Source organism: Medicago sativa, chromosome 1, assembly GCF_051527215.1.
Source record: "Medicago sativa cultivar Bolivia chromosome 1, Bolivia_mono, whole genome shotgun sequence".
Lineage (NCBI taxonomy): Eukaryota > Viridiplantae > Streptophyta > Magnoliopsida > Fabales > Fabaceae > Medicago > Medicago sativa.
This window is the reverse complement of record NC_140749.1, coordinates 82,932,148-82,956,836: the sequence shown is the minus strand read 5'-3', so window position 1 is coordinate 82,956,836 and position 24,689 is coordinate 82,932,148. Positions and strand designations below refer to the sequence as shown.

At 29.7% G+C, this 24,689-nt stretch overlaps 1 protein-coding gene and 1 long non-coding RNA gene across 2 annotated transcripts; both read right to left on the bottom strand.

Annotated features, from left to right (window-relative positions):
• Positions 1–1,083: 1,083 nt before the first annotated feature.
• LOC146958212 (paired amphipathic helix protein Sin3-like 6) lies at positions 1,084–1,539 on the bottom strand. Its single transcript, XM_085751756.1, has one exon. It carries the CDS (start codon positions 1,537–1,539, stop codon positions 1,084–1,086), a length of 456 nt encoding a protein of 151 aa, XP_085607882.1.
• Positions 1,540–21,886: 20,347 nt separating this feature from the next.
• On the bottom strand, positions 21,887–22,752 carry LOC146958211 (uncharacterized). The gene is made up of 2 exons (XR_015020339.1): positions 22,664–22,752; positions 21,887–22,539 (listed from the first exon to the last, which is right to left on the bottom strand). It is a non-coding gene; the product is annotated as an uncharacterized LOC146958211 (long non-coding RNA).
• Between the last annotated feature and the right edge of the window lie 1,937 nt (positions 22,753–24,689).

Below are 24,689 nucleotides of genomic sequence, written 5' to 3'. Positions count from 1 at the left end.
AAATCCTAGACACATCATTTATTTAGCTTAAAAGTGAATTTATAGTCATTAGACTACTAAACCAAAAACAAAAAGCTAAACTACACTTTATTGTGTTTAGTTGTGGCAGAGAAAACTCAGTTTGAGACGGAGTATTCAACTAATGGGACTATAATAAGAAAACCAACATTGACCCTTAGCTATCTAAAAGAGATAGAGAAAGGAAGGATATTATTGCACCAAAGGCGAGCGACTATGGGAACCTTGTTCATAATCAGTATTCAATAGTCGCCAACAAGCAATTAAGCCTGCCCTCGAAATACCGCCAAATTTCATCAACTCATCGACATGCATGCCAATGGTCAAAATCCATTTGACTAAGGGTATTTAGGCTTAGATTTTCAAAACATATCACAAAACATGCCACAAAATCTTGTCAGATTGACATATGTGTGCCCCATTTATGTGCAGTTTCATAATTAGTAACTTAGCATATAATTTAACATTAATGTTTCACAATCACAAAATCCTTAATTTTGAACACATCCACAGGCAAAGTACAATAGTGTTGGACACGAGGATATGTATTGAGAAAAACTCAATTCCCACATAAAATAAAGAGTGAGACTCAGTACCTTACAAGTCGGTTTCGTATGGATGAATTAATCAACTTATTTCAAATCAACCCACAATGTACCACTTTAAAACATGCCACAGAATCTTGTCAGATTGACATATGTGTGCCCCATTTATGTGCAGTTTCATAATTAGTAACTTAGCATATAATTTAACATTAATGCTTCACAATCACAAAATCCTTAATTTTGAACACATCCATACGCAAAGTTCAATAGTGTTGGACACGAGGATATGTATTGAGAAAAACTCAATTCCCACATAAAATAAAGAGTGAGACTCAGTACCTTACAAGTCGGTTTCGTATGGATGAATTAATCAACTTATTTCAAATCAACCCACAATGTACCACTTTAAATAAAGCCAAAAAACATAACAACATATGAATCCTAATTACTTCTTCGAAAACAAATTGTTGAAAAGAAGTTGAAGCATGGACTCTAATGTATCAATTCTGTTAAACACTCCCTAATACAGTTCATGACCAGGGATTTGATATTCCTGCATCAATTTTGTCAAGGAATTGGATCTCAATTTTAAATCTGTAAATTCTTTATACATATCTTCCACTCTTGCTTCAGAACCTCTTGCATCAATTCTTAGAGCCTTGAAATTGTGAAGAACTTGAAAAATCTCATCACCGAGATCCATCATCTTCACAATATTGTCCAAAAGACGTTGATGAAGCTGAAACTTCAACTCTATTCTATCAATTATGGCAAGGATTTCCTTGTGTTGTTCAACATCATATTTTTCTCCAGTCTCATTAGTGTTTAAACTTAGCATGAAGGAATTGAATCTCAATTTGAAATCTTTAAACGCTTCATACTTATCTTCCAGCATTGTTGTCTCACCTCCTATATCAATTGTTTGAGCCTCGAAATCGTTCATCAATTTAAGAAACTCCGCATGCTTTTCCTTCATTGCCAAGACAATTGTTATTAACAAAATAATAAATAATATTTATTATAACATTTATACCGATTTACTAAATTATTTTGTGTATAAAGTAACAGTTGAAGCAAAAGTCATTGGAACTATAGATTGCTGATTTAAAAATTAAGCATCATGAGGAAAAATTGGTTAACATTTACAGATGACATTATATGCAGAACAAGTATCTAAGTTCTTGGCAACCAAGAAGAATTTGCGTTTGCAACTAACAATTGATCAAGAGAAATTCCAACAATTCCAGGTGTTTCTTTGTTCTCCTTTTTATTTCTGTCACAATTTGACTATTTTACAATAATATGCTATTTTTATTTGCATAAAGTCTTGTTTGTATATGGTACTTTTTTCTCACTGTTTGAGCAGCGCTAGCGCTTGAACAAAACAAATGGAGGAAACGAAAAAATAAGAAAGAAAAACTTGAATCGTTATTCTGGTCATTACTTCAGGCAGAGAGAAAGCAGAGGTTTGCTGAGAACAATAGTAATAATAGTAACAACCAAGTTCCAACATGAAGAATTGCTGGTTGCTAACAACTTCTGGAAGGAAATGTATTTTTCTAATACTTAGTTTTATATCAGGCATAGGGACATGCCTTGGTTTGTTAGCGAGAATTGCATGCAATCACATAATTGTGAGATTCTTTTTCAATATCTATGCCATTTATCTACATTGAAAAATTTCATTTAAACAGAAATAAAGTATAAATTATGCATAGTTAAATTATGAGAAACAATATAATAAAGTATGTCGTAAACCACATATCAATACGAAAACAAGCACTTTATTAAAAAGCAATAGCAGTCACACAGCTGTAAACAAATTAACCCACAATGTATCACGTTAAACAAAACCTAAAAACATAACAAATGACTCACTCCTAATCACTTATACGTTTATTACTTGCTGGCTTCGCTTTCGGCAAAACGTCGAAAAAATGTTGAAACTTAGACTCTAAGTTATCAATTCTGTCACTCATTCCTTGGTACAATTCATGGTTAGTGATTTGATATTCCGTCATTAATTTTGACAAAGAGTTGAATGCCAATTTGTATTCTTGATACGCTTTATAGTACTTTTCCGATCTTGCTTCCAGTCCTCTTACATCAATTGTTTGAGCCTCGAGATCAATTTTGAGAAACTCAACACCGCAGTTATTCATCTTGGCCAAATTGTCTAAAACTAGTTGATGGAGTTGAAGCATCGACTCTTTATGCATAACTTTCAGTGTTGTTGTGTCACCTATTGTATCAATACTTAGAGCCTTGAAATCGTTCATCAATTTCAGAAACTCATTATGATTTTCCTTCATTGCCAACACAATCATTATTAACAAAATAATAATCATAATTCAGTTTAATTCATCATTTCAATTAAAAAATAAAAATTGAGTGAAGAAAGAAGAGGAGACCCACACCATTGGATTTGATGGGTTGGGACGGCAGAGGTGAAGCGAAAGAGAGCTTGCTTGTGTATTGCTTTGTATTGTGCCTGTATACGGCTATACCCCTATATAAAAGGATTGGAACCCTATTTTAATTTTAAATTAAATAATAATCTTCTTAATTTTATTATTAAATCAATTGGAATCTTTTTTTTTTCGTGATCCTCAAGTCAGTTTTTTTATCCTCTAAAAAAGTCAATTTTTTTTTTTTATAAGTTTTTTTCTTTTTGACAAATTGATCATCAAATCAATCAAAATAAATCTATTCCAATATATATAGAAATACTCTTTTGGGCTGAATTTTTTTCTATTTTAAATTCATCCTTTTTATCATATTATTGAGGTATCAAAGAGTATGGTTTATACATGTTAGATGGTTCTATTATCATTGGTCATGCATTTGTAGCTAGTGGAGACTCGAATGTTATATCCGAGCTATTAGAAGTTGGGTTGGTGGATGTTACTGACATGGGTTTGTTGGACTAGTTGGACAAGGGTTGCTAGGTGATGGAACTAAACTAAAAATGTTGGAAATTGATAATAGCCCGAAGTTTGTTTCAGAGCAGTTTATTGAGTTTTGCAGTTTATGCATAGTTGATGAATGCGTTTGGAAGTTGAGCTGCCTGCTGAGAGTTTATTGTGTTTAGTTGTGGCAAAGAAAACTCAGTTTGAGGCGGAGTATTCAACTAGTGGGACGATAATAAGACAACCAACATTGAATCTTAACTACATGGTAAGAAATAGAGAAAGGAGGGACATTGTTGCACAAAAGCGGTGCGACTATGGAAACCTTGTTCATAATCAGTAGTCGCTAGAGAGCAATTAAGCCTACCCTCGGAATACCGCCAAATTTCATTAACCCATCGACATGCATGCCAATGGTCAAAATCCATTTGACCAAGGGTATTTAGGCTCAGATTTTCCAAACATACCCCAAAACATGCCACAGAATCTTGTCAGATTGACATGTGTGCCTCATTTATGTGCAGTTTCGCAACTAGTAACTTAGCATATAACTTAATATTAATGCTTCAAAATTACAAAATCCTTAATTTTGAACACATTCACGCACAAAGTTCAATAGTATTGGACATGAGGAGGTGTATTGAGATAAAGTCAAATCCCACATAAAATAAAGAGTGACACTCCTTAGCTTACAAGTCGGTTTTGTAAGGGTGAATTAATCAACTTACTTCAAAAGTAATTTTTGACATAATAACTCTTTTTAAACTCAACAGAAATTGAAAAAATGATCCAAGAATTATTCGTTTCTGGCTACAACAAAAAGAAAAAAAAGAACTGTCACACAACTTAGACAAAGTCTACATAGTTATAGCAACAATGCATGCTGCAAATACTCAATACAAAGCAACAAACTGATAATGAATATTTGCAGGAAAATTTGAAAGATATGGAAATTAAAGAACAAACAAATGAAAAAGACGGAGACTTAAATTTCTGCAAAGCTGTATTATAATGCTACTTTGGACTGTAAATACAGTAGGGGTGTTCAAAACCGAACCAATCCAATAGAAAAACCGCAAACCGAACCAACCCAAACTGAAACCGCAAAAAACCGCATTTGGTTTGGAAGTATTCGGATCACTTTTTTACTCAACCGCATGGTTTGGTTTGGTTTGCGGTTTTCATTTTACCAACCGAACCAAACCAAACCAAACTAAACCGCAACATAATAAAAACACTAATTAAAATTTATGTCACCTAGATCAATACTAATAGAAACTCAATGGAAACTTTAATAAAATGACATGTTTTTTCTCTTGTTAAGTTTCTTCTTTGCTTTTTATTTCAAAAATTTATTTATGTGCTACTTGAACTTTTAGAGAATGATAAAATCTTGGTATTTTACATTTCTTACATAACAGAATTAATTTTTGTCCACGTTTTTAATTTGGTTTATGTTGTTTGGTGAAAATGAAAATGTAATGTGAAATGAAATTAAAAATAGTGTTAGAAACATTGCTGAAAATATGTTGTGTTTTACGTTTTTAACTCGTTTTTAATGTTGGAAACAAAAAATTCTATTGTCCCGAAAAAACCGCACCAACCGATCCAACCCAAACCGCATCGGTTGTTGGTTTGGTTCATATTGTATTTTAAAAGTCAACCGAACCAAACCAATCCGCATGTTTTTTTATCTTGCGGTTCGGATGACTTTTAGCCTCAAAATCGAACCAAACCGCACCGCGCACCCCTAAAATACTGGGAGCAAATCGTGTTAGATAGATTTGTCTTCTATTTATTGTTTACAAACATACACAAAGCTTCCGATGAAATCTCTTACAAGTCGGCTCAGAGGGGTGTTCATTGTTCTAAACTGCATTGGAACTGAACCACATTAACAGATATAATTCAGTTTTTAAAACCACTTTAAAAAAAATTGGTTTATTTTTAAAAACAATTCACTTCAAGTTTAAAACCGGTTCAAAACCAGTTTAATATATTTGAACTGTATTTCATATTAAAGCTAGTTTTTTTATTGACAGATTTTTTTTTGTGTACTTTTTTTTCTTTAGATTTTTTTTATTTTTAATTAAATAATTTAATATATAAATAATTTAAATTAATAATATAATATGTATAATGGAGAGGGTGGCAGGTGGTGGGAGAGTGGCCGCCGGTGGTGGTCCACGGCGGACCTCCGGCGACCACCACGGTAGTGGACGGCGGCGATTCAACGGACAACGGCGGTTCTCCGACGACCTGACGACGGCTCTCCGGCGAGGGTGCGGTGGTTGCTGGTGGTTGGTGGCGGCGCCGGCAAGATTAAGTGGTGGCTGTCACTTACTTAAATTAATTTAAATAATATTTTAAGTAAAAAATTATCCAACATGAGAGTTAAACCCAAGACCTTTCTCCCAAATGCAACATCACAAACTACTACACCAATTTAATTATTTGACTATTATTTATTTTTTATATATATAAGCCTGCTCTGCTTATAACTTTCTATAAATATTTAAAAAAAAACTGATTAAACATTTGTAAAAGAAAATATTAAAGAGTTCAAAACAAGTTAAAACCAGTTTTTAAATTAAGTTTGGTTAACTGAATTGGTTTAAATTTGTGGTTCAGTTCATAAACCATTTAATATGGTTCAGTTTTTTTGTAATTCAGTTTGGTTCAGTTTATGGATACAATTCAGTTAACCACATTTTTGGACACCCCTAGTTCAGAGTTGTACAAATCATACAACTATTTTCTCTATAAGAATTGACTTTTAAAATATGTAGAAATATCAAATGAAAAAATTTATTAATATCTAGTAGCGACTGTGTGAATTTGAGAAGTTGCGATAGCTAGCATTGAGAAAATTTTCAATCAGAATAAAGTATAAACTATGCACAGTTAAATCAAGGGAAACAATATAAAGTATGTCGTAAACAATATCAATAAGAACACAAGGCACTTTATTAGAAAGCCAATAGCATCCGTAAACAAATTAACCTACAATCTATCATGTTAAACAAAACCCAAACACATAATATACTACTCACTACTAATCACTTATAGGTTTAAACTTGCTTGCTTCACTTTCGCCAAAACATCGATAAAATGTTGAATCCGGGGCTCCAAATTAACAATTCTGTCACACATTCCTTGGTACAGTTCATGGTCAGTGATTTGATGTTCCTTCATAAATTTTGACAAGGAGATGAATGCCAATTTTAAATCTTGATACACTTTATAATACTCTTCCAGTCTTGCTTCTGCACTTGTTGTATCAATTCTTTGAGCATTGATGAGATCATTCAGAGCTTTAACAGACTCATCGCCGCAATTCTCCATCTTCGTCAAATTGTCTAAAACAAGTTGACGAAGTTGAATTATCGACTCTTTATGCACATCTTCCAGTGTTGTTGTGTCACCTACTGTATCAATTCTTAGAGACTTGAAATCGTTCATCAATTTTAGAAACTCATCACCATGCTTTTCCTTCATTTGCCAACAAAATAATAATAATAATAATTCAGCTTAATTCATTATTATTTCAATTAAAAAATAAAAATTGAGTGAAGGAGGAAGAGGAGAGGCATACCATTGAATTTGATGGAGAGCAGAGTTGGGGCCGCAAAAGTGAAGCTAAAAGAAAGAGAGAGCTTGCTTGTGCATTGCCTTGGATTGTGCTTGCATACGGCTATACCTATAAATAAGGATTGGAACCCTATTTTAAAAGTAAATTAAATAATAAGAGCAATGCTATATCTCTAGAAAAATAACATCAAGAATTCTTCAAGAATAAAGAGTAGCCAATCACAATGCACTATTTGCCACAATTCAAGGAGGTGTGGCTGAAAAATAGGAAGTAGACAAATAAATCATCCAATTAAAATTTGCCAACTGTGTCTTGAAAAATTCTTAAAGCTATTTTTCTTGAGAAGTAGCATTTTCCAAATAATAATCTTCTTAATTTTATTATCAAATCAATTGGAATCTCTTTTTTTTTTTTCCTGATCCTCAAGTCAAAGTCAATTTTCTTGATAAGTTTTTTGGTTATTCAATTTTTTTGTTGACAAATTGATCATCAAATCAATTGAAATAAATCTATTTTTAATGTACAAAGAAATTACTCTTTCGGGCTGAATTTTTTTTAATTTCAGATCCATCTTTTTTTTTAATAATATTATTCAAGTATCAATAGTATATATATAAAATAAGGTTTTTATGCCACGTGTCACTTTCACGTTTATTCTCAATATTTTTATTATTTTTTTATATTTTATTTGACATAAATATCTCAACAAACAATTTTGATCTTATCCACTAAATATTTTATTTAATTTTATATTTAATTTCTAATATTTTATGTAGCCAAAATATCTCAACAAACTATATATAATACTTTCAATATTATCCATTAAATCTTCCTTTTTTCTTCTTCTTTTTTTAGGAAAAGAAGTTTCAATTAGTTATTATATAATCTTTTAGCACCATATTATTCAATTAGTTTTTTCATTAAGGAGAAAAAGGCTTCGGTTTGTTTTTTTTGTTTTTAACTATAAATAAATGAGATTTTGTTAATCACCAAAATCACATATTTTGAGCAGAAACCGAAACTCAAACCTTCTTTGTTTCATATACTATTATCTCACACTGGGTCTATTTGATGCAATAGAAATACCTTCCTATGAGTTTTTGACAGTTGTTCATGTGCACGTTTACTTTCATATTAACTTTTATATTTTTGTTTACTAAACTCATTTCTTTATCTAGCATAGACATCTCAAGTTCTCAACAAATAATCCACATCTACTTTGATTTTATCGTCCAAATATTTTATTTGTTTTTTTATTTTCTAATTTTATTTTAACATCATTTATTTCGTTAAATTCTTATATTTCTATGGAACAACCACCTATATTTTCTCTATAAATATCTAACCGCTTATATTTTTTCCATGGAAACTAACCAATTATATTATTCTCACATTTTTTATGTGTTTTATTATGATGTCATATATGTTATTATTTTATCCATAAACAAAATACTATTTTTTTATCTTGCTTTCTTTTTCCCGAACACTCTTTGTCATTCTATTTATTAGGGATTTTTCTTACTTTATAGTATTTATCTTTGACTATTTTCCTTTCAGTATAATTATTCTTATGTTATTTTTTCATCTTATAATTCTTTATTTGTTGTATGGGTGTTTCTTTTTTCTTCTGAGAATAAAGAGTGAAAGATACTCATTTATTTTTTAGTACGTTTTCATTTTGTTTTACTATGCTTTGTGGTATATAAACAAAAAAGATACGATGTTGAACATTTTTATTTGTCAAACAACAACTGAAAAAGCTAAATTTATCAATGTTTCTTTCATTTGTTCTTCTTAGATGTTTATTTTTTTATATATTAACAAAATTTTGTTGCAGTTATTTAGAATATAAAATAAATATTTATCATTTTTGAATCAATTATCATAAGGTTTGTATTATTTTTGGACTCGGAACAATTTTTTTTCTCTTTATACTTTGAGATTATTTTTTTAATGGAAGTGTTAGTTTATTATTATTTTTTAATATAATTATTATTATGATTATTTTATTGTTGTTGTTATTATACTCTTACCAGAGATGATAATGGATGTCCACGGGTATACGTAGTAGTTATCTCTCTTTATTTGATAAAAATGATATTTATGTTATTTTCACATTTGCATGAATATCTGCCAAACGAGTATTAGTGGATATTAAGATATTTACAAATATTTGAAAATATCAACGTGTAAAACAATTTTTTTATACAAAAAATGCATTATTAAAAAATAATTGAAATTATGTAGAATTTATTCGTAATTTTTTTTTTAATAAGTGTGATTCTAATGATCATTTTACAACCGTTTCATGTGAGATTTGGACAACATCTCTTGAAGTTACAAAGTCAGACTTTTACCACTGAATTGACACATCTTAGACTTATTCCTTCTAATTTTTTAAGACAAAAATATTATACCACACACTTTCACTTGACAAGAAATTACTAATCAAACAAAAATCATTAATTAGACAATACAATTATATTTTATTTCACGACGAGAAGATTTTTATTCAAATAATATGACAATTGTATAATTTTACTAATATAATAATGGGTACAGATTTTTGCAAGTCCGAATACTTAAAAAATGTTTATTTTATAATATATATATATATATATATATATATATATATATATATGTTAATAATTTTACTAAATCCAGTTAATTATATTTGTTTGTGCATCTATAAATTTACGAGTATACAAAATTATATGCCTAACCCGGGAAATGCCGGGTAAATATACTAGTTTATTAAAAAAACAATTAATTTCCGCTGAATTAGGAACAACACACCACTAGGAATAATCTTGGATACTATTAGAAAAGAACTTGTTTTAATCTTATTTTTCACAAACATTTGATCATAATATATGCCAAATTTAGTAGGGAAATTGCATATTATATACAGGGGATGAGGTTCAAAAATCGGACGCATCACTTATTCACCTTAAAAATGAATTTCTAGTCATTAGGCTACTAGACCAAAAACAAACTAGTATATGCCAAATACAACAAGTGCGAGTAGAAAAACGGACAAACAATACTTTCCTAGCTTAAGATATGGATTTTCTAAGTTGAATGATTCGTAATAATTTATAAAGCATACTAGTTCACTTCATAATGCCAAGAAACTATGGAAAAATTTAAGGGTTATTATATGTTTACCTCCTATAATATTAGCGGTTTTTGGTTTACCCTCTGTAAAAAGAATTGTTTAGTTTCCAACCCTGTAATTTGAAGATCCTTTTGTTTTGGACCTTCCTAACATCAAATTTCAAAATTTAAGGTACTTTTGTCCCCTGTAGATTGAACAAATTTTGGTTTATCCCCAGTCATATCATCAATTTTATACAATCAAAATTCATGAAGGTTGAAAACCAATAAATCTTCAAATTACAGGGTTGAAATCTAAACAAGATTTTACAAGGAGTAAACCGGAAACCACTAATATTTCAGGAGGGTAAACATATATTAATCTAAAATTTAATGTAGACTTATAAACTTAAATTACTCAAAAATTTAACAAATTTATAATTTAATCTAAAGTGCAGAATTTAATATCTATATGTTTACTTAGGCGAAATCTTTATTATATATATTTGAGCTATTTTTTTTTTAAAGTACACGTGGCAACCCGTTAGTGAAAGGGTCATTTAATGTTATTTCTCATGTACACACAAGATATGATGGAGTTTATAATAGGAAAAAAAAACAAAATTGGAATCCAAATTAGGTAACCGAAAATGTTGTGCAAAAAGTCAGAATTTGAAATTGTTGTTTAATGCACCAATGTTTTCTTTTATGTACACAATAAATATGAAAAAGTTTATAATAGAAACAACAATTATAATTTGATGAATTATCCTAAAATGTTATCTCTATTTTATAAGAGTATTTAATGCACATGATTTCAATCAAAAGTGATCAGAATTTTACGGAAAAAATTAATAGAATTTTACGGAAATAATGAAAAAAGAGTATTATTGTTATTTCCTTAACAGAATTTTATAGGAGTATGTTATGCATATAGTGCTTATTTCCTTTCTGTATTGTAACAACATTATTCAGATCCTTTAGGCACGCCTTGTGCTTGAGGGTCTGCTTATTTCTTTAGATAGGTTCAAATACAATAAAAATAAATAAAATATAACATAAATTTTAGTTTTTTTTTTTACAAACATAAATTTTGGTTATCATCTTTTTTTATCTGTATAATTTTATACTATTATTTTTTTAAAAGGGTTGATATTTACTTATATACAATACTAAATTTAATATAATTGAATAATATACACAAATGTTGTTATTAATCGATAAAGACTACGCATGACCAACTAATATTAAAAGGAAATAAATTATTCAAACATACCAAGTAATCAAGTTAATTATATGTCATCAACATTTTGCATCAATCATGAGATTTTATTTTCTTACTTAAGTATAACCAATAAAAATATATCATGAGTCACTTTTTAATTTGTAAACCAATCAGATTATAACATGTATCATAGTTTGATTTGTAAGTCAATCAGATTCTAACAAGTGCAATTTTTTCATCATCATATCAATATGGTTTATTAATGTATAGCTATGTATTAGAGTTAAGGGTTCAAACGTAATTTGATAGTTTCCTTTTCTCTATATATAGTTGTTTTGTCTTGCATCATTTTAATTTGCCTATGTCATTCACACTTTCTTACTAAATTAAAAAATCGCACTAAAATTCGATAACATCTCTAAGATTAATTCCATGAAATAATCATGGAGCATGGCCATCTCGGTTGTTCATGTTTAAAAAATTTCTTTCATGATGTAAACTGTAACTCTTGCATATTCTCACTAGATATCATTATGATGGATGCATCTATATGTAAATATTATAAAAAAACCATGTTTTTATTGGAATAATTGATGTTATTTATTTTGATGTGATTCATTTTAGTTATCTTCATTTTAGTTATTTTTGTTTTTGTTGTAGACCATTTTGTGAGAGTTGGTTGATGAGGTTTCTTATAAGATATTTTTTTCTCTACGAGATCTTAGTAAATTGACTATATATATAAAAAATGATAAGGTTTTAAAAATTAAGTTTATTTTTATTTTTATGCTATTACAATTCGTCTTTTTTTTTTGTATTATATCCCAACCCAATGAGTGAATATGGAATTTGTGTATGACATTCAATCAGAAATAGATATGTGATATTATTTATATTGGATCTTTGCATGATCAAAATAGCGAGTGCGGTCATATTAAAAAATGTCGACGTAAAACTCCGTACAATCTTGAAAATTATTTAAAATATATCATGAACATTCAATAATATAGAGAATAACATCAATCATTCTGTATAATTAAAGTGTGATCTCTTAGTAAAATAATTTTGTGACAAACTTCATAATACATTGGTCCAATTACACTTTGAACTGAAGGGTTAACACTAAAATAAAGGAAAATTGTTTTTAAATTTTTTCTAGCAACTATTATTCATATTTCTTTTTATGTGATGCAAAATAATATATGCCTTATAATATTATTTTGTTTTTGGAAAGAGTATCAACCAAAATTTTTTAATTTGAAATCGAGTGAAGCTAAATATGTCATCCTTTATGATCAATTTCAAATTATTCCCTTCCATTTAATTTGAGTAATAAACAAGAGAACTCAGTCATAAATGTTGTTTAATTTTCAATTATGTTGATTAATCTCTCATTTATTTTGTGTTTCATGATAGAAAGATCCTATAAAGGAATAAGTTCATTACATCATGTAATTTACATGACTGTATTATTTTTATATTATGCTGAATTGCAAGAATTACGTGAAAAATCTAAATTCGTATAAAAGAATTATATGAACAAAATTATGACTTATCAATGATCTCTCCTTACTCCCTTAAAAAAATGATCTTTCCTCACTTTATAAATTATTAATAGTCAATTGTAACTGAGATTATGAGTATTTCAAAAAGTTTCTCAGTATGTTAAATTATCAAATTGGTATCTATTTAACAACTTACTATCAATTAAGTCTCTATATTTTAACAATTTGGTTCTCTATATTAACTTATTATACTATCAAGTTGGTTCTCTATTTATCCACTTACAATCAAATTAGTCCTTAGTATATTCTTTTAGGGTTAAGATCTCCTCCATTCTACTTCTTAAAATAAAAGGAGAGCTCCATTACTATAATTTTATGTGTATAAATCACATAAATGCTTATAAATGTCACATGTTTTAGAAATATGCATGAACAACAGCAAACTCAATCTCGAAATCAGAATGAATTGATGAAGATTTGAATGTCATTAACTTAATGAAGGAAGGACGTTCTCTCAGTGTAAAAAATTCAATAAAATTGTTTAAATAATAAATTACTAACATTTTATAAATTACTCAAGAACATAAGAAAATCGAATAATTATAGAAATAGTAATAATGATTTTGAAGGAGAATTAAAGGATATTAATATTATTAATATGTGCTAGCCTGTTCTATTTTTAAGTTTGGTAACATGTCTTTGATTCACTCTTTTTGCTATTATTACTAATAATAACATTATCAATGAAAGTTGAATCAGTTGGTAATGAATTGACTCAACCACAAGGTCGTGGATTCAATTCCCGCTGTAAGTGTGAGGAACTCTTTGGTGTGTGATCTATAAATACCTTAGTAAGTACTCATTGATGTGTGAAGCCTGTCATGACTCTGATGAGTTCCTAGAGCTCAACTCACTTAAATTTTTTATCCATAAAAAATGGTTTTATTTGAAGTGTAAATTCTGATAATAGTCATTTAAAAACCTCAATATTTTATTCAAAATGAAAGTCTCAAATTTGACATTTTCTAAAAGAAAAAGATTATTCACGAACATGGGAAAACAATATAATTATATAAATACTAATAACGACAATATTTTGAAGGAGGATTAAATGATACTCAAAATCAAATTTGAGAAATAACCCAATTATTTTTCAAATTTCAATTTAATTAAATACCTACAAAGGTTGTCTTGAAAAAAATTAAAGTATGTTATGTCTTTTAATATCATAATGCACATAAATACCCTTTTTTGTTACAATGAAGGTCTTTTAATATAAAAAATATATTTAGTACATTTATGATTAATTTTTCAAATAAAAATGTATTTGGGATACTTTTTTTTTGAAAGAATATGGGATACTTGACAAAAAAATATGGGATAATTTCTTAACGATTATTGGACCATAATGATTATTGAGGTATGAAATTTAGTGCCTTGAATAAAAAAAAATCACAATGAATTTCTTTTTGGTAAAAAAAATTAAAGCTGAGAGAATGTTGATTTTGTACAAGGTATAAGATCACAAACATATTTACCTTTCCTATTTGTAAGGGTACTAGCAGGGCTCAAAACCCATAATGTATATATCCAATGTCTATCTTTTTACTACTAGACTAAACCCTTAGAGTTGAGAAATTGCGATGAACTAGGAAATGAATTTATATATCAAACTAATCATGACAGGTGACCTATTCGTTATACCTGAATAATCTCTCATCTTGATTTTTTTATCAATAAAATTATCGATTTAATTGTTCTTGCTGATTGCGATTGTTCGGTCAAACACATTTTTCAAAAGTTATTGGTATTTTATTTTTATGGGTTTGTTGAAAGAGTTGAAAATTTATTGATAATTAATTTACCAAATAACAAAAAAAAACTAAGAAATAATTCATAATAATTTTCGAGTCTACAATGAGTTAGATCATTAAATTAGGTTAAGAGGAACCACACAAGTGAGATTGGAATCATATATTCAACTAAAACATTAAGACATTAGGTATATTTGTTCTCTCATTTATATGTTGGTTAACATCTACTTTTGCATGAATTGTAAACCTTTAACTCACATGACACAATCATTATCTCTCCCTTAAGTGTGAGACTCTACGCGTAAGTGATACTGAGACATAGCCATATGCTAAAAAAGGTGGGTTGGTGGTGGTCAATATAAGAATATTTTTGTTCCCTTCTTTCATGAAAAGAGAAAGGAAATTCAAATAAGGGAAAAGATGAAAAATGAATTAACATGATATAAATGATAAAAAAAAAAAGTGTGTGGTTTGTTCGTAAGAGTATAAAGAATAAAGTGAGTTGCTGGTAAATTTATGTGTTTGTCTAAGGCCCTATTTGCGAAATTGGAGAGGAAGGGAATGGATGAGTTTGATGGGATGAGATAAGAGGAAAAAATGAGAGAATTCCTTCAAAAAATTTGAGCGAGTTTTTGCAGAAAATGATAAATTAACACTTATGATTAATGTATTTTGAGTGTATTATAACAACATAGATTGAATTTTAAAAATTTACCCAAATCCCCTAAAATCCTCCATATTCCTTCTCCAATACAATTTTTTAGTCACCCAAACTTATGAAAATTTTGTATTATGATGAAAACTAAACTCTCCAAAGCTCTCTCCACCCCTCAAAACCTCAAAAGAGAACATAATGAGTTGCAGATTTTTTTGGTAATTATTTTACCATAAAATTAAACTCAATTAAAAAACGCCACATCATTTTAAAATGTTTAATAAATATTTATTTTGTCAACTCATCATAACATATATGTATTTTTTCCAATGTCACATTCTACCAAAGACCAAATGTGTAGGAATTTGAAATAAAAAATGTTTAATAAAAAAATAGCATGAAAAAGAAGGACATTCAAAAACTACATTATAAGATTACAAAATAAAAAAAATGACACTCAAAATAATCATGAAAAATGAAATATCCCATATACCTAAACAATATCTTTGAGAGAAATGATAAGGAAAAAGGAGTATGTGCTTTTTGTTTGAGAGTATAGGAAATAGATTCAGATACTGATAATTACTATTTTGATTATGGAGTTGGAGATTTGTGAGTAAATATTTAACCAAAAAATGAGACTAAATAAAAAAATGGTACAATATTTTAGAATTTTTAATAAGTATATATATTTTTTTTGAAAGATAATAAGTATATATTTTGTCAACTCAATAGAACACGTATGCCTTTTTCTATTGTCAAATTCCACAAAAGACCAAAAGTGAAGGAATTTAAAATAGTAGAAGTTGAATGAAAAAAATATAGTACGGAAACGAATGACATCCAATAACTAAATTTGAATATAAAAAAAATTAAACAATTGACATCCAAAACCGAATAAAACAACTATCATAATGTTGGCATAATGCTGAGACTTCTGGGCGAGTATTAACTAGGTTGGATGATCATATTAGGTCAATAACAACTTTTAGGCAAATGAGATTGACATCACATTCACATAAAACTTTAAGGCATTGGGTATTTTGTTCATCTCACTTACATGTCGTTCAAAATATATTTTCTATCCAATCTATAATGTTAACTCAGACTTGACAATTTAATATATCCTAATTAAGTGTGCGACTATTTGCGTCCGTAATTATTTAACGTAATCAAACAAGGTCAGATTGAGGCACAACATGTTCATAAAGGTTGATTGGTGATGATTTCATGGAGGGAGGTTTATGTTCCTTTCTTTCATAAGAAGAGAGAAATGCAACTAGAAAGAAAGAAAATACGAATACAAAATAAATTTGAACATGAGAGAAACAATAAGAGGAAAATATGTAGTATATATTTTATCCGTGAGAGTATAGAATAGATTGACTTACCAATATTTATATGTTTTTGTTGAAGAAGTTGAATATTTTAAAATGTCTAATAAGCATATATTTTGTAAACTCATCACAACTCATGTGCATTTTCCATTGTCACATCCACAAAAGAGCAGTTGTGAAGGAATTTGAAAAAATAGAGGTTGAATACAAAAATAGAAGGAAAGCTAATGACATCCAAAAATAAAGTTTTATGAAAAAAGATTAATTAAGTAAATATTCTCTTTAAATATGAAGTTTTTTTGTTTTAGTCCCTAGAAATAAAATCACATTTTTTAATCATTCTAACATTTTCTTTTGAAGTTTTTATGGAAAAAATTGTTGACAAAATTTTTTACAGGACTAAAAATGCTGATAAAAAACTAAACAACGACTAAAAATGGTGATGAAATTTTTTACAATGACTGAAAAGTGTGATTTATTTTTGTACGAATTAAAAATGACAATTTAGTTAATTAACTTTACAAAAAATAGCAAATGACATCCAAACACCAAAAAAATAGTTCATCGTAATGTTGAGTGTACAAAGAAAGCCTACATTTGGTTGGAACATCATATTAAGTTAAGAGGGATCACACAAGTGAGACTTACACCAGATCTTCGCTTAAAATGTCTACTAAGTATGTACTTTGTCAACTCAGCATAATTGTGTGTACCATTTTATAATCTAAAATAATAAAGGTTGACTAAAAATATAGCATCAAACCGAATAACATCCAAAATGTTGTGAATTCCAGTGGAGCATAAGTTGAGTTGGTCAATCACATTAGGTTAAGAGAACCCATAAAAGTGAGACTAACATCACACGTTCATCCAGAACCTTAAGACATTATGTATATGAGTCATCTCACTTATATTTTTCTCACCACCTACTCACTCATACATGACAAATTAACTTCTCTCTTAAATGCGAGACTCTCTACATATGTAATCTGGTAACATAACCAAATAAAGTTATATTGAGGCACAATACGGTAAAAAAAGATAGATTGGTGTTGGTTTCATGAAGTGATATTTCCGTTCCTCTCTTTCATGAGTATAAAGAAAATAAACCAGAAAAATAAATAAGATGAAAAAGAAATTTTAACGTGAGAGAAATAGTAAGGAAAAAAAATAAGGAGTGTGTGCTTTGACCGTGAGAGTATATGGAATAATGATTGTTGTTGGTAATTTTGCGGGTTTGTTGAAAAATTTGGAGATTTTGAGGTAATTATTATACCACAAATTAGACTCAATTAAATAATCGCAACACCAATTTAAAAATTCTAATAAGCATATATTTTGTCAACTAAGCAAAACACATAGGCATTTTTTCATTATAAAATTCTACCAAAGATCAAAAGTGAAGAAATTTGAAATGAGGGAGGTTGAATAAAAAAAAAAGCATGAAAATAAATGATAACCAATAACTAAAATTTAAGATAAAAATTTTAAATAAATGAGATCTATAAGTTAACAAAACAATTTATCTTAGTTTTGGGACTTTCAAGGGATCCTACCTTGAGTTTTATCGCCACATTAGACTAAGAGACAACACACAAGTGAGATTGATATCATATATTCACCCAAAACCTTAAGCCAATAGGTATATGGGTCATCCCTCATATATGTTGTTCAAAATCTACCCGTCCATCTAATATAAAATTTTAACTCATATTTGACACATTAACACCTCTTATTAAAGTTGACAACCCTCTCCGTGTCCATAATTAAGTGACATAGTCAAATAAGATCAATAGAAGATGTAATATGTTTAAAAAAGTTTGTTGGTGATGGTTTCATTGAAAGAGGTTTATGTGCATTTCTTACATGAGAAAGGGGAAAGGAAATTAGAAGCAAAAAAAAAAAAAAATACCAAAAAAGAATTTGAACATGAGAGAAGCTAAGGGAAAAAAATAAGTAGTATGTGTTTTGTTTGTGAGAGTATAGAAAATAGTATGAGTAGTCGATAAATCTATGAGTTTGCTGAGTAGTCGATAAATCTATGAGTTTGCTGAAGGAGTTGGAGATTTTTAGATAATTAATTTACCAAAAAAATTGATTCAATTTAAAAAACCCACATAACTATAAATATCTAATAAACATTTATTTATCAACCTGACATAACAAATCTTCGATTTTCCATAATCATTTGTCATTATCAACCAAAAGAAAATAATTTGAAATAATAGAGATTAAATGAAAAAAATTCACGAGAAAGAGAATAACATCCAAAAACTAAATTTTAAAATTGAACTATTAAAGACTTAATTGCAGTTTTAAACTCCTATTTTTAGTAACTCGCGAAATTGGTCCGTTTATTTTAAAATTACTCAGTTTGGCCTCTTTCTTATATCATTGTATAAAATCCAATGACATTATTGTTGTGCAAAGAACAGGCCGAGTGATCTATTTGTTATAGGGACAATATGTTATACAGAGTAATATTTTAATCCCTTTTTGACAATATTTTGGTCTCATATACCTTCAGGTGCTGGTTTTGTGCTTCAAGTGATGTGGTATCATTCAGATGTACACAGATTGACTTTAATGGAATTTCTATGGCATTCAAATATCATTGACCAATTGCAATAGGTGCAATGCATTCTCTCCGGCTCCAAAATTAACATTGTCTGATACAGTAAGGTGTTTATCTGCTGAAACTTCGGTTTTTCTATTATCTGATAGAGCAGCTCCAATATTCGCATACTCAGTTTAATTTTATTTATAATGTCAGTATCCTTCTGATCTTTCTCATTTTTCCTAATGTAAGTTGTAACTCTTTCAGTGACCATATTATCGACTATATGTTCTGCTTCATTCTTGATACAATATGCTATATATCCATATTTTTTTTCTTGGTTCTTTGGAGCGCCTATGTCTATGTGCATGCACATGATAGTTTTGTAGTCTCTTTTTCAAGCATATTCTGTTGTGTTTTTGGTGATGGGTTATTTTATAATATCCTTAGTTAAAAAATGCGATAGATAGTTGGTGTCTTTGTCGCTGTTTGTTATGCTTATTTGTTACACAATTGAATAATTACAAATTCGTGTTAATTGTTGTATAGATGAAGCAAGTGTATGCATAACATTAACTTTGTATATATAAGGGTATCCGCTATATAAATCATGGAATTTGAAGGGAAACTATATATAAGGGCATCTGGTAGAGACGATTTGTTAGATAGGGACAATTAATTGTGTATGTAGAGGTTGGCCTCGAAACTGCAACACCCCCAATTATATGCAGAACATAAAAAAAAAAAAAAACTGATGTCTCCGCGATCAATTTTAGCCATCCGAGAAAATATTCCGACGTTAAATACTAATATTTCGACTTTACATCCGTTAAATCATTCCTGTTTATCGATAGGAGAATCCAATTAATTATATACATGTTGATATTTGCATATAATATGCAATAGAAAATACGATAACGATGCGTTCTAATGATATATTGTGTATAAAATATTCAATTTGCCGATTAATTAGATTTTATAAAATAAAAAAGTAGACGTAATTCTAGCCCGTGTTTGGCACGGGTTTCCAAACTAGTTGGTTATCAATATGCATGTTTCATGAATTAGGTTATGGCACTAACATTGATTATGAGATAATGGGAATTTCGCATGATACAAAGATAATATGTGGAGGTACCAAAGTGTATGGTTTATACATGTTAGATGGTTCTATTATTATTGATCATGCATTGGTGGCTGGTAGAGATTAGAATGGTATAACCGAGCTATGAGAAATTGGGTTGGAAATTGATAATAGCTTGAATTTTGTTGGACTAGCTGGACAAAGGTTGGTAGGTGATGGAACAAAACTGAAAAATGTTAGAAATTGATAATAGCTTGAAGTTTGTTTCAGAACAATTTATTGAGTTTTGTAGTTTATGTATAGTTGATGAACACATTTGAAACTTGAGTTACCCATAGGTTTATTGTGTCTAGTTGTGGCAGAGAAAACTCAGTTTGAGGCGGAGTATTCAACTAGTGGGATTATAATAAAAAACCAACATTGATCCTTAGCTAGCTATAAGAGATAGAGAAAGGAGGGATATTGTTGCACCAAAGCTGTGCGACTATGGAAACCTTGTTCATAATCAGCAGTCACAAGCGCGCAATTAAGCCTACCCTTGGAATACCGCCAAATTTCATCAACCCATCGACATGCATGCCAATGTTCAAAATCCATTTGACCAAGGGCATTTAGGCTCAGATTTTCAAAACATATCACAAAACATGCCACAGAATGTTGTCAGATTGACATATGTGTGCCCCATTTATGCGCAGTTTCACAATTAGTAACTTAGCATATAATTTAATATTAATGCCTCACAATCACAAAATCCTTAATTTTGAACACATCCACATCCAAAGTTCAATAGTGTTGGACATGATGAAGTGTATTGAGAAAAACTCAAATCCCACATAAAATAAAGAGTGACACTCCTTGCCTTACAAGTCGGTTTTGTAAGAATGAATTAATCAACTTAGTTCAAAAATAATTTTTGACATAATAACTCAACAGAAATTATAAAAAAGATCCAGGAATTATTCGTCTCTGGCTACAGCAAAAAGAAAAAGAAGAACTCTCACACAACTTAGACAAAGTCTACATAGTTATGGTAAAAGACAAAACAGAAAAAAGAAAGTTGACCTTGTTTACTATATACTATAGAGAGCAACAATGCATTGTTAGTCCTTCAAATTCAGTGAATAATATACTTTATTCGGAAACTCGTATATGCTGCTGGAAAGTAAAAGATTAGGGACATGTGTTAAGTAGTACTACTACTCTTTAGTTTTTGTATATGCTCAATAGCCATAGTGCATAAACCAATTAATTGGACAATTTATAGTGAATTATTTATGATGAAATTCACCATGTCCAGATTATGCAGCTAAATTTCAGGTGCTAAAATTTGTCATGATTTCTTCATTTTCGGTTTCTGCATCAATGCATGTAAGTGCTCGCTGTAGCTTCCCCGGATCCAACATCACAACCTCAGCCATATATGTGGCAGTCAACAGGACTATGGTCTAAAAAGTTTATTTCTTTTGTAACTCAGTAATCTCATTCTGTTCTCTACACACTTAATTGATCATGTTGTAGCATAGAAGATATATTCTTGAAAGCACATACATAAATCAATCAAAGCCGAAATAGCATTATGAAAAAGCAATAGCATTCACAGCAGTAAACAAATTAAGTCACAATGTACCACGTTAAACAAAGCCGAAAAACATAACAACATATGAATCCTAATTACTTCTTTGGAAACAAATCGTTGAAAAGAAGTTGAAGCATGGACTCTAATCTATCCATTCTGTCAAACACACCCTGGTACAGTTCATGACTAGGGATTTGATATTCCTGCATCAATTTTGTCAAGGAAGAGTTGGATCTCAATTTTAAATCTGTAAACTCTTTATACATATCTTCCACTCTTGCTTCAGCACCCTGCGCATCAATTCTTAGAGCCTTGAAATTGTCAAGAACTGCAAAAATCTCATCACCGAGATCCATCATCTTCATAATATTGTCCAAAAGACGTTGATGAAGTTGAAACTTCAACTCTATTCTATCAATTATGGCAAGGATTTCCTGGTGTTGTTGATCGTCTAATTTTTCTTCTCCAGTCTCATTAGTCTCTAAACTTAGCATGAAGGAGTTGAATCTCGATTTGAAATCTTTAAACGTTTCATACATATCTTCCAGTGTTGTTGTCTCACCTCCTGTATCAATTATTCTAGTCTCGAAATCGTTCATCAATTTAAGAAACTCGTCACGCTTTTCCTTTCATTTCGAACACAATTATTATTAACAAAAGTAATAAATAATTCAGTTTAATTCATTATAATACCAATTAAAAAATAAATGAAAAACAAGATTGAGTGAAGGAGGAAGAGGAGACGCATACCATTGTATTTGATGGAGAGTTGAGTTGGGGGCTGCAAAGGTGAAGAAGAGAGAGCTTGCTTGAGAGGCTATATATAAATAAGGATTGGAACCCTAGTTTTTTTGTTGGAAAATTGGTACCTTATTTTAAAAGTAAATTAAATAAGAATCTTCTGTCCTCATGAGCTTAGCTCAGCTCAGTTGGTATGGACAATGCATAAAATATGCAAGGTCTGAGGTTCGAACCCGGCCACCACCAAAAAAAAAAAAAGAATTTTCTTGATTTTATTAACAAATTTATTAACAAAATAATTGGTTATTAACAAAATAATTGGAATCACTTCCTTCAAAAAAATTAATTGAAATCACTTTTTTTAAAAGGTGATCATCAAATCAATTGGAATATCCGAGAGCACTTGAATGAGATAATATCTGTTGGAATCACCTCCTTCAAAAAAATTAATTGAAATCACTTTTTTTAAAAGGTGATCATCAAATCAATTGGAATATCCGAGAGCACTTGAATGAGATAATATCTGATCTCTTCCAACTTCCTTCAAAAAGAATTTTCTTGATTTTATTAACAAATTAATTGGAATCACTTCCTTCCAAAAAATTAATTGAAATCACTTTTTTTAAAAGGTGATCATCAAATCAATTGGAATATCCGAGAGCGCACTTGAATGAGATAATATCTGATCTCTTCCAACTTAACCCGAGGTCTGGGTTCAAATCCAACGCTGACAATGCAATAATATTAAATATCTTGAGTGAAAGTTTTGCTTTCATTACGGTCCTACTTGGCTCGAGCAATTAATCGTTGTGGTTGCATGTAGAGAATACCTGGCTCGCAAAAAAAGTGGCACACACAAGTGGTAGATATTTGGTCCCTTAACCATTTGGTCCAACTTTCAATCTTTGGCCGGTGTGTATGGAAAATTATTTATTTGGAGAGGTCAACCCTTTAAATACATCTCAGTTTTCTCGAGAATATTAGTTTTTGCGGTTTCCCATTGTGGATACCTTTGGTTTATAAAATAAAAAAATCAACTGTAATCAAATCAATCAATGTAAGATTGATTCTATGTTGGTTCAATTCTCGATACCAATGCTTTTTGGAGATAAGGTCTCTTGTTTTTTCACATGACAGTTTTTTTTTCTTTCCCAAGAGCAGTTATTGATTCAGCTATATATTACCAAGCCTAAGTAATTTTGGCAAATGAACTAGGACATAATGAACAAATATGGCAGCCAACAATGAGAACAGAAGTTAATCATCCTAATAATAGTACTCTGTTGCTAAGAAAGCTATTGAAATCACCCAAGTTCCTGAATGTTGCTCATGAAAATCAAATAGATGATAACTAACAAGACATACAATAATCTAATCGATGAAACTAGAAAAGGAAAAGAAAGAAAAATCATGGCCTGAAAAAACTCAAAACCTTTATATCTAACAAGTCAAAAGTATTCCAATCGACCAAAGGTGTTTCTGAAAACACATTTCTTTTGACAATTAATTAGTTCTCTAGCTTATTGAAACACATTACGAAGTGTTCTAAAATCTGTGCATTAGAGCATCCATAACAATCAAATAATAGCAATTTGATGTACAAATCCAAATGCAGAAGACATTCATGTAATTACAATGTGTATAAGACTATAATCCCAATTAAAGTGGTTTAAAGATTATCTCTCATCACATCTTTTCTTCAATCAAAACCACTAATACTTAGGTGTCACTTCTACACAAACCTCCACTTAAATAGCAGCAAACCTCCATCAATATTGTTTTTTTTAATGGCAAACATAAATATATAAATAACATAAATGTAGTACAAGAGTGCTACAAATCAAATAGAAAACAACAGGAATGGAAGTTACAAAAACAAAGACAACAGCGACAACACACCCCAAAAACCTCTGAAGCACAGACTCCAAACCGGAATTTGCCCAACCCTGGGGGATCAGGGAGAGGTAACAAACTGGATGGGCGGACCAGGAACGAAAGACAAACCATCCAAGTCCACTGAGACCTCAAAATAGAT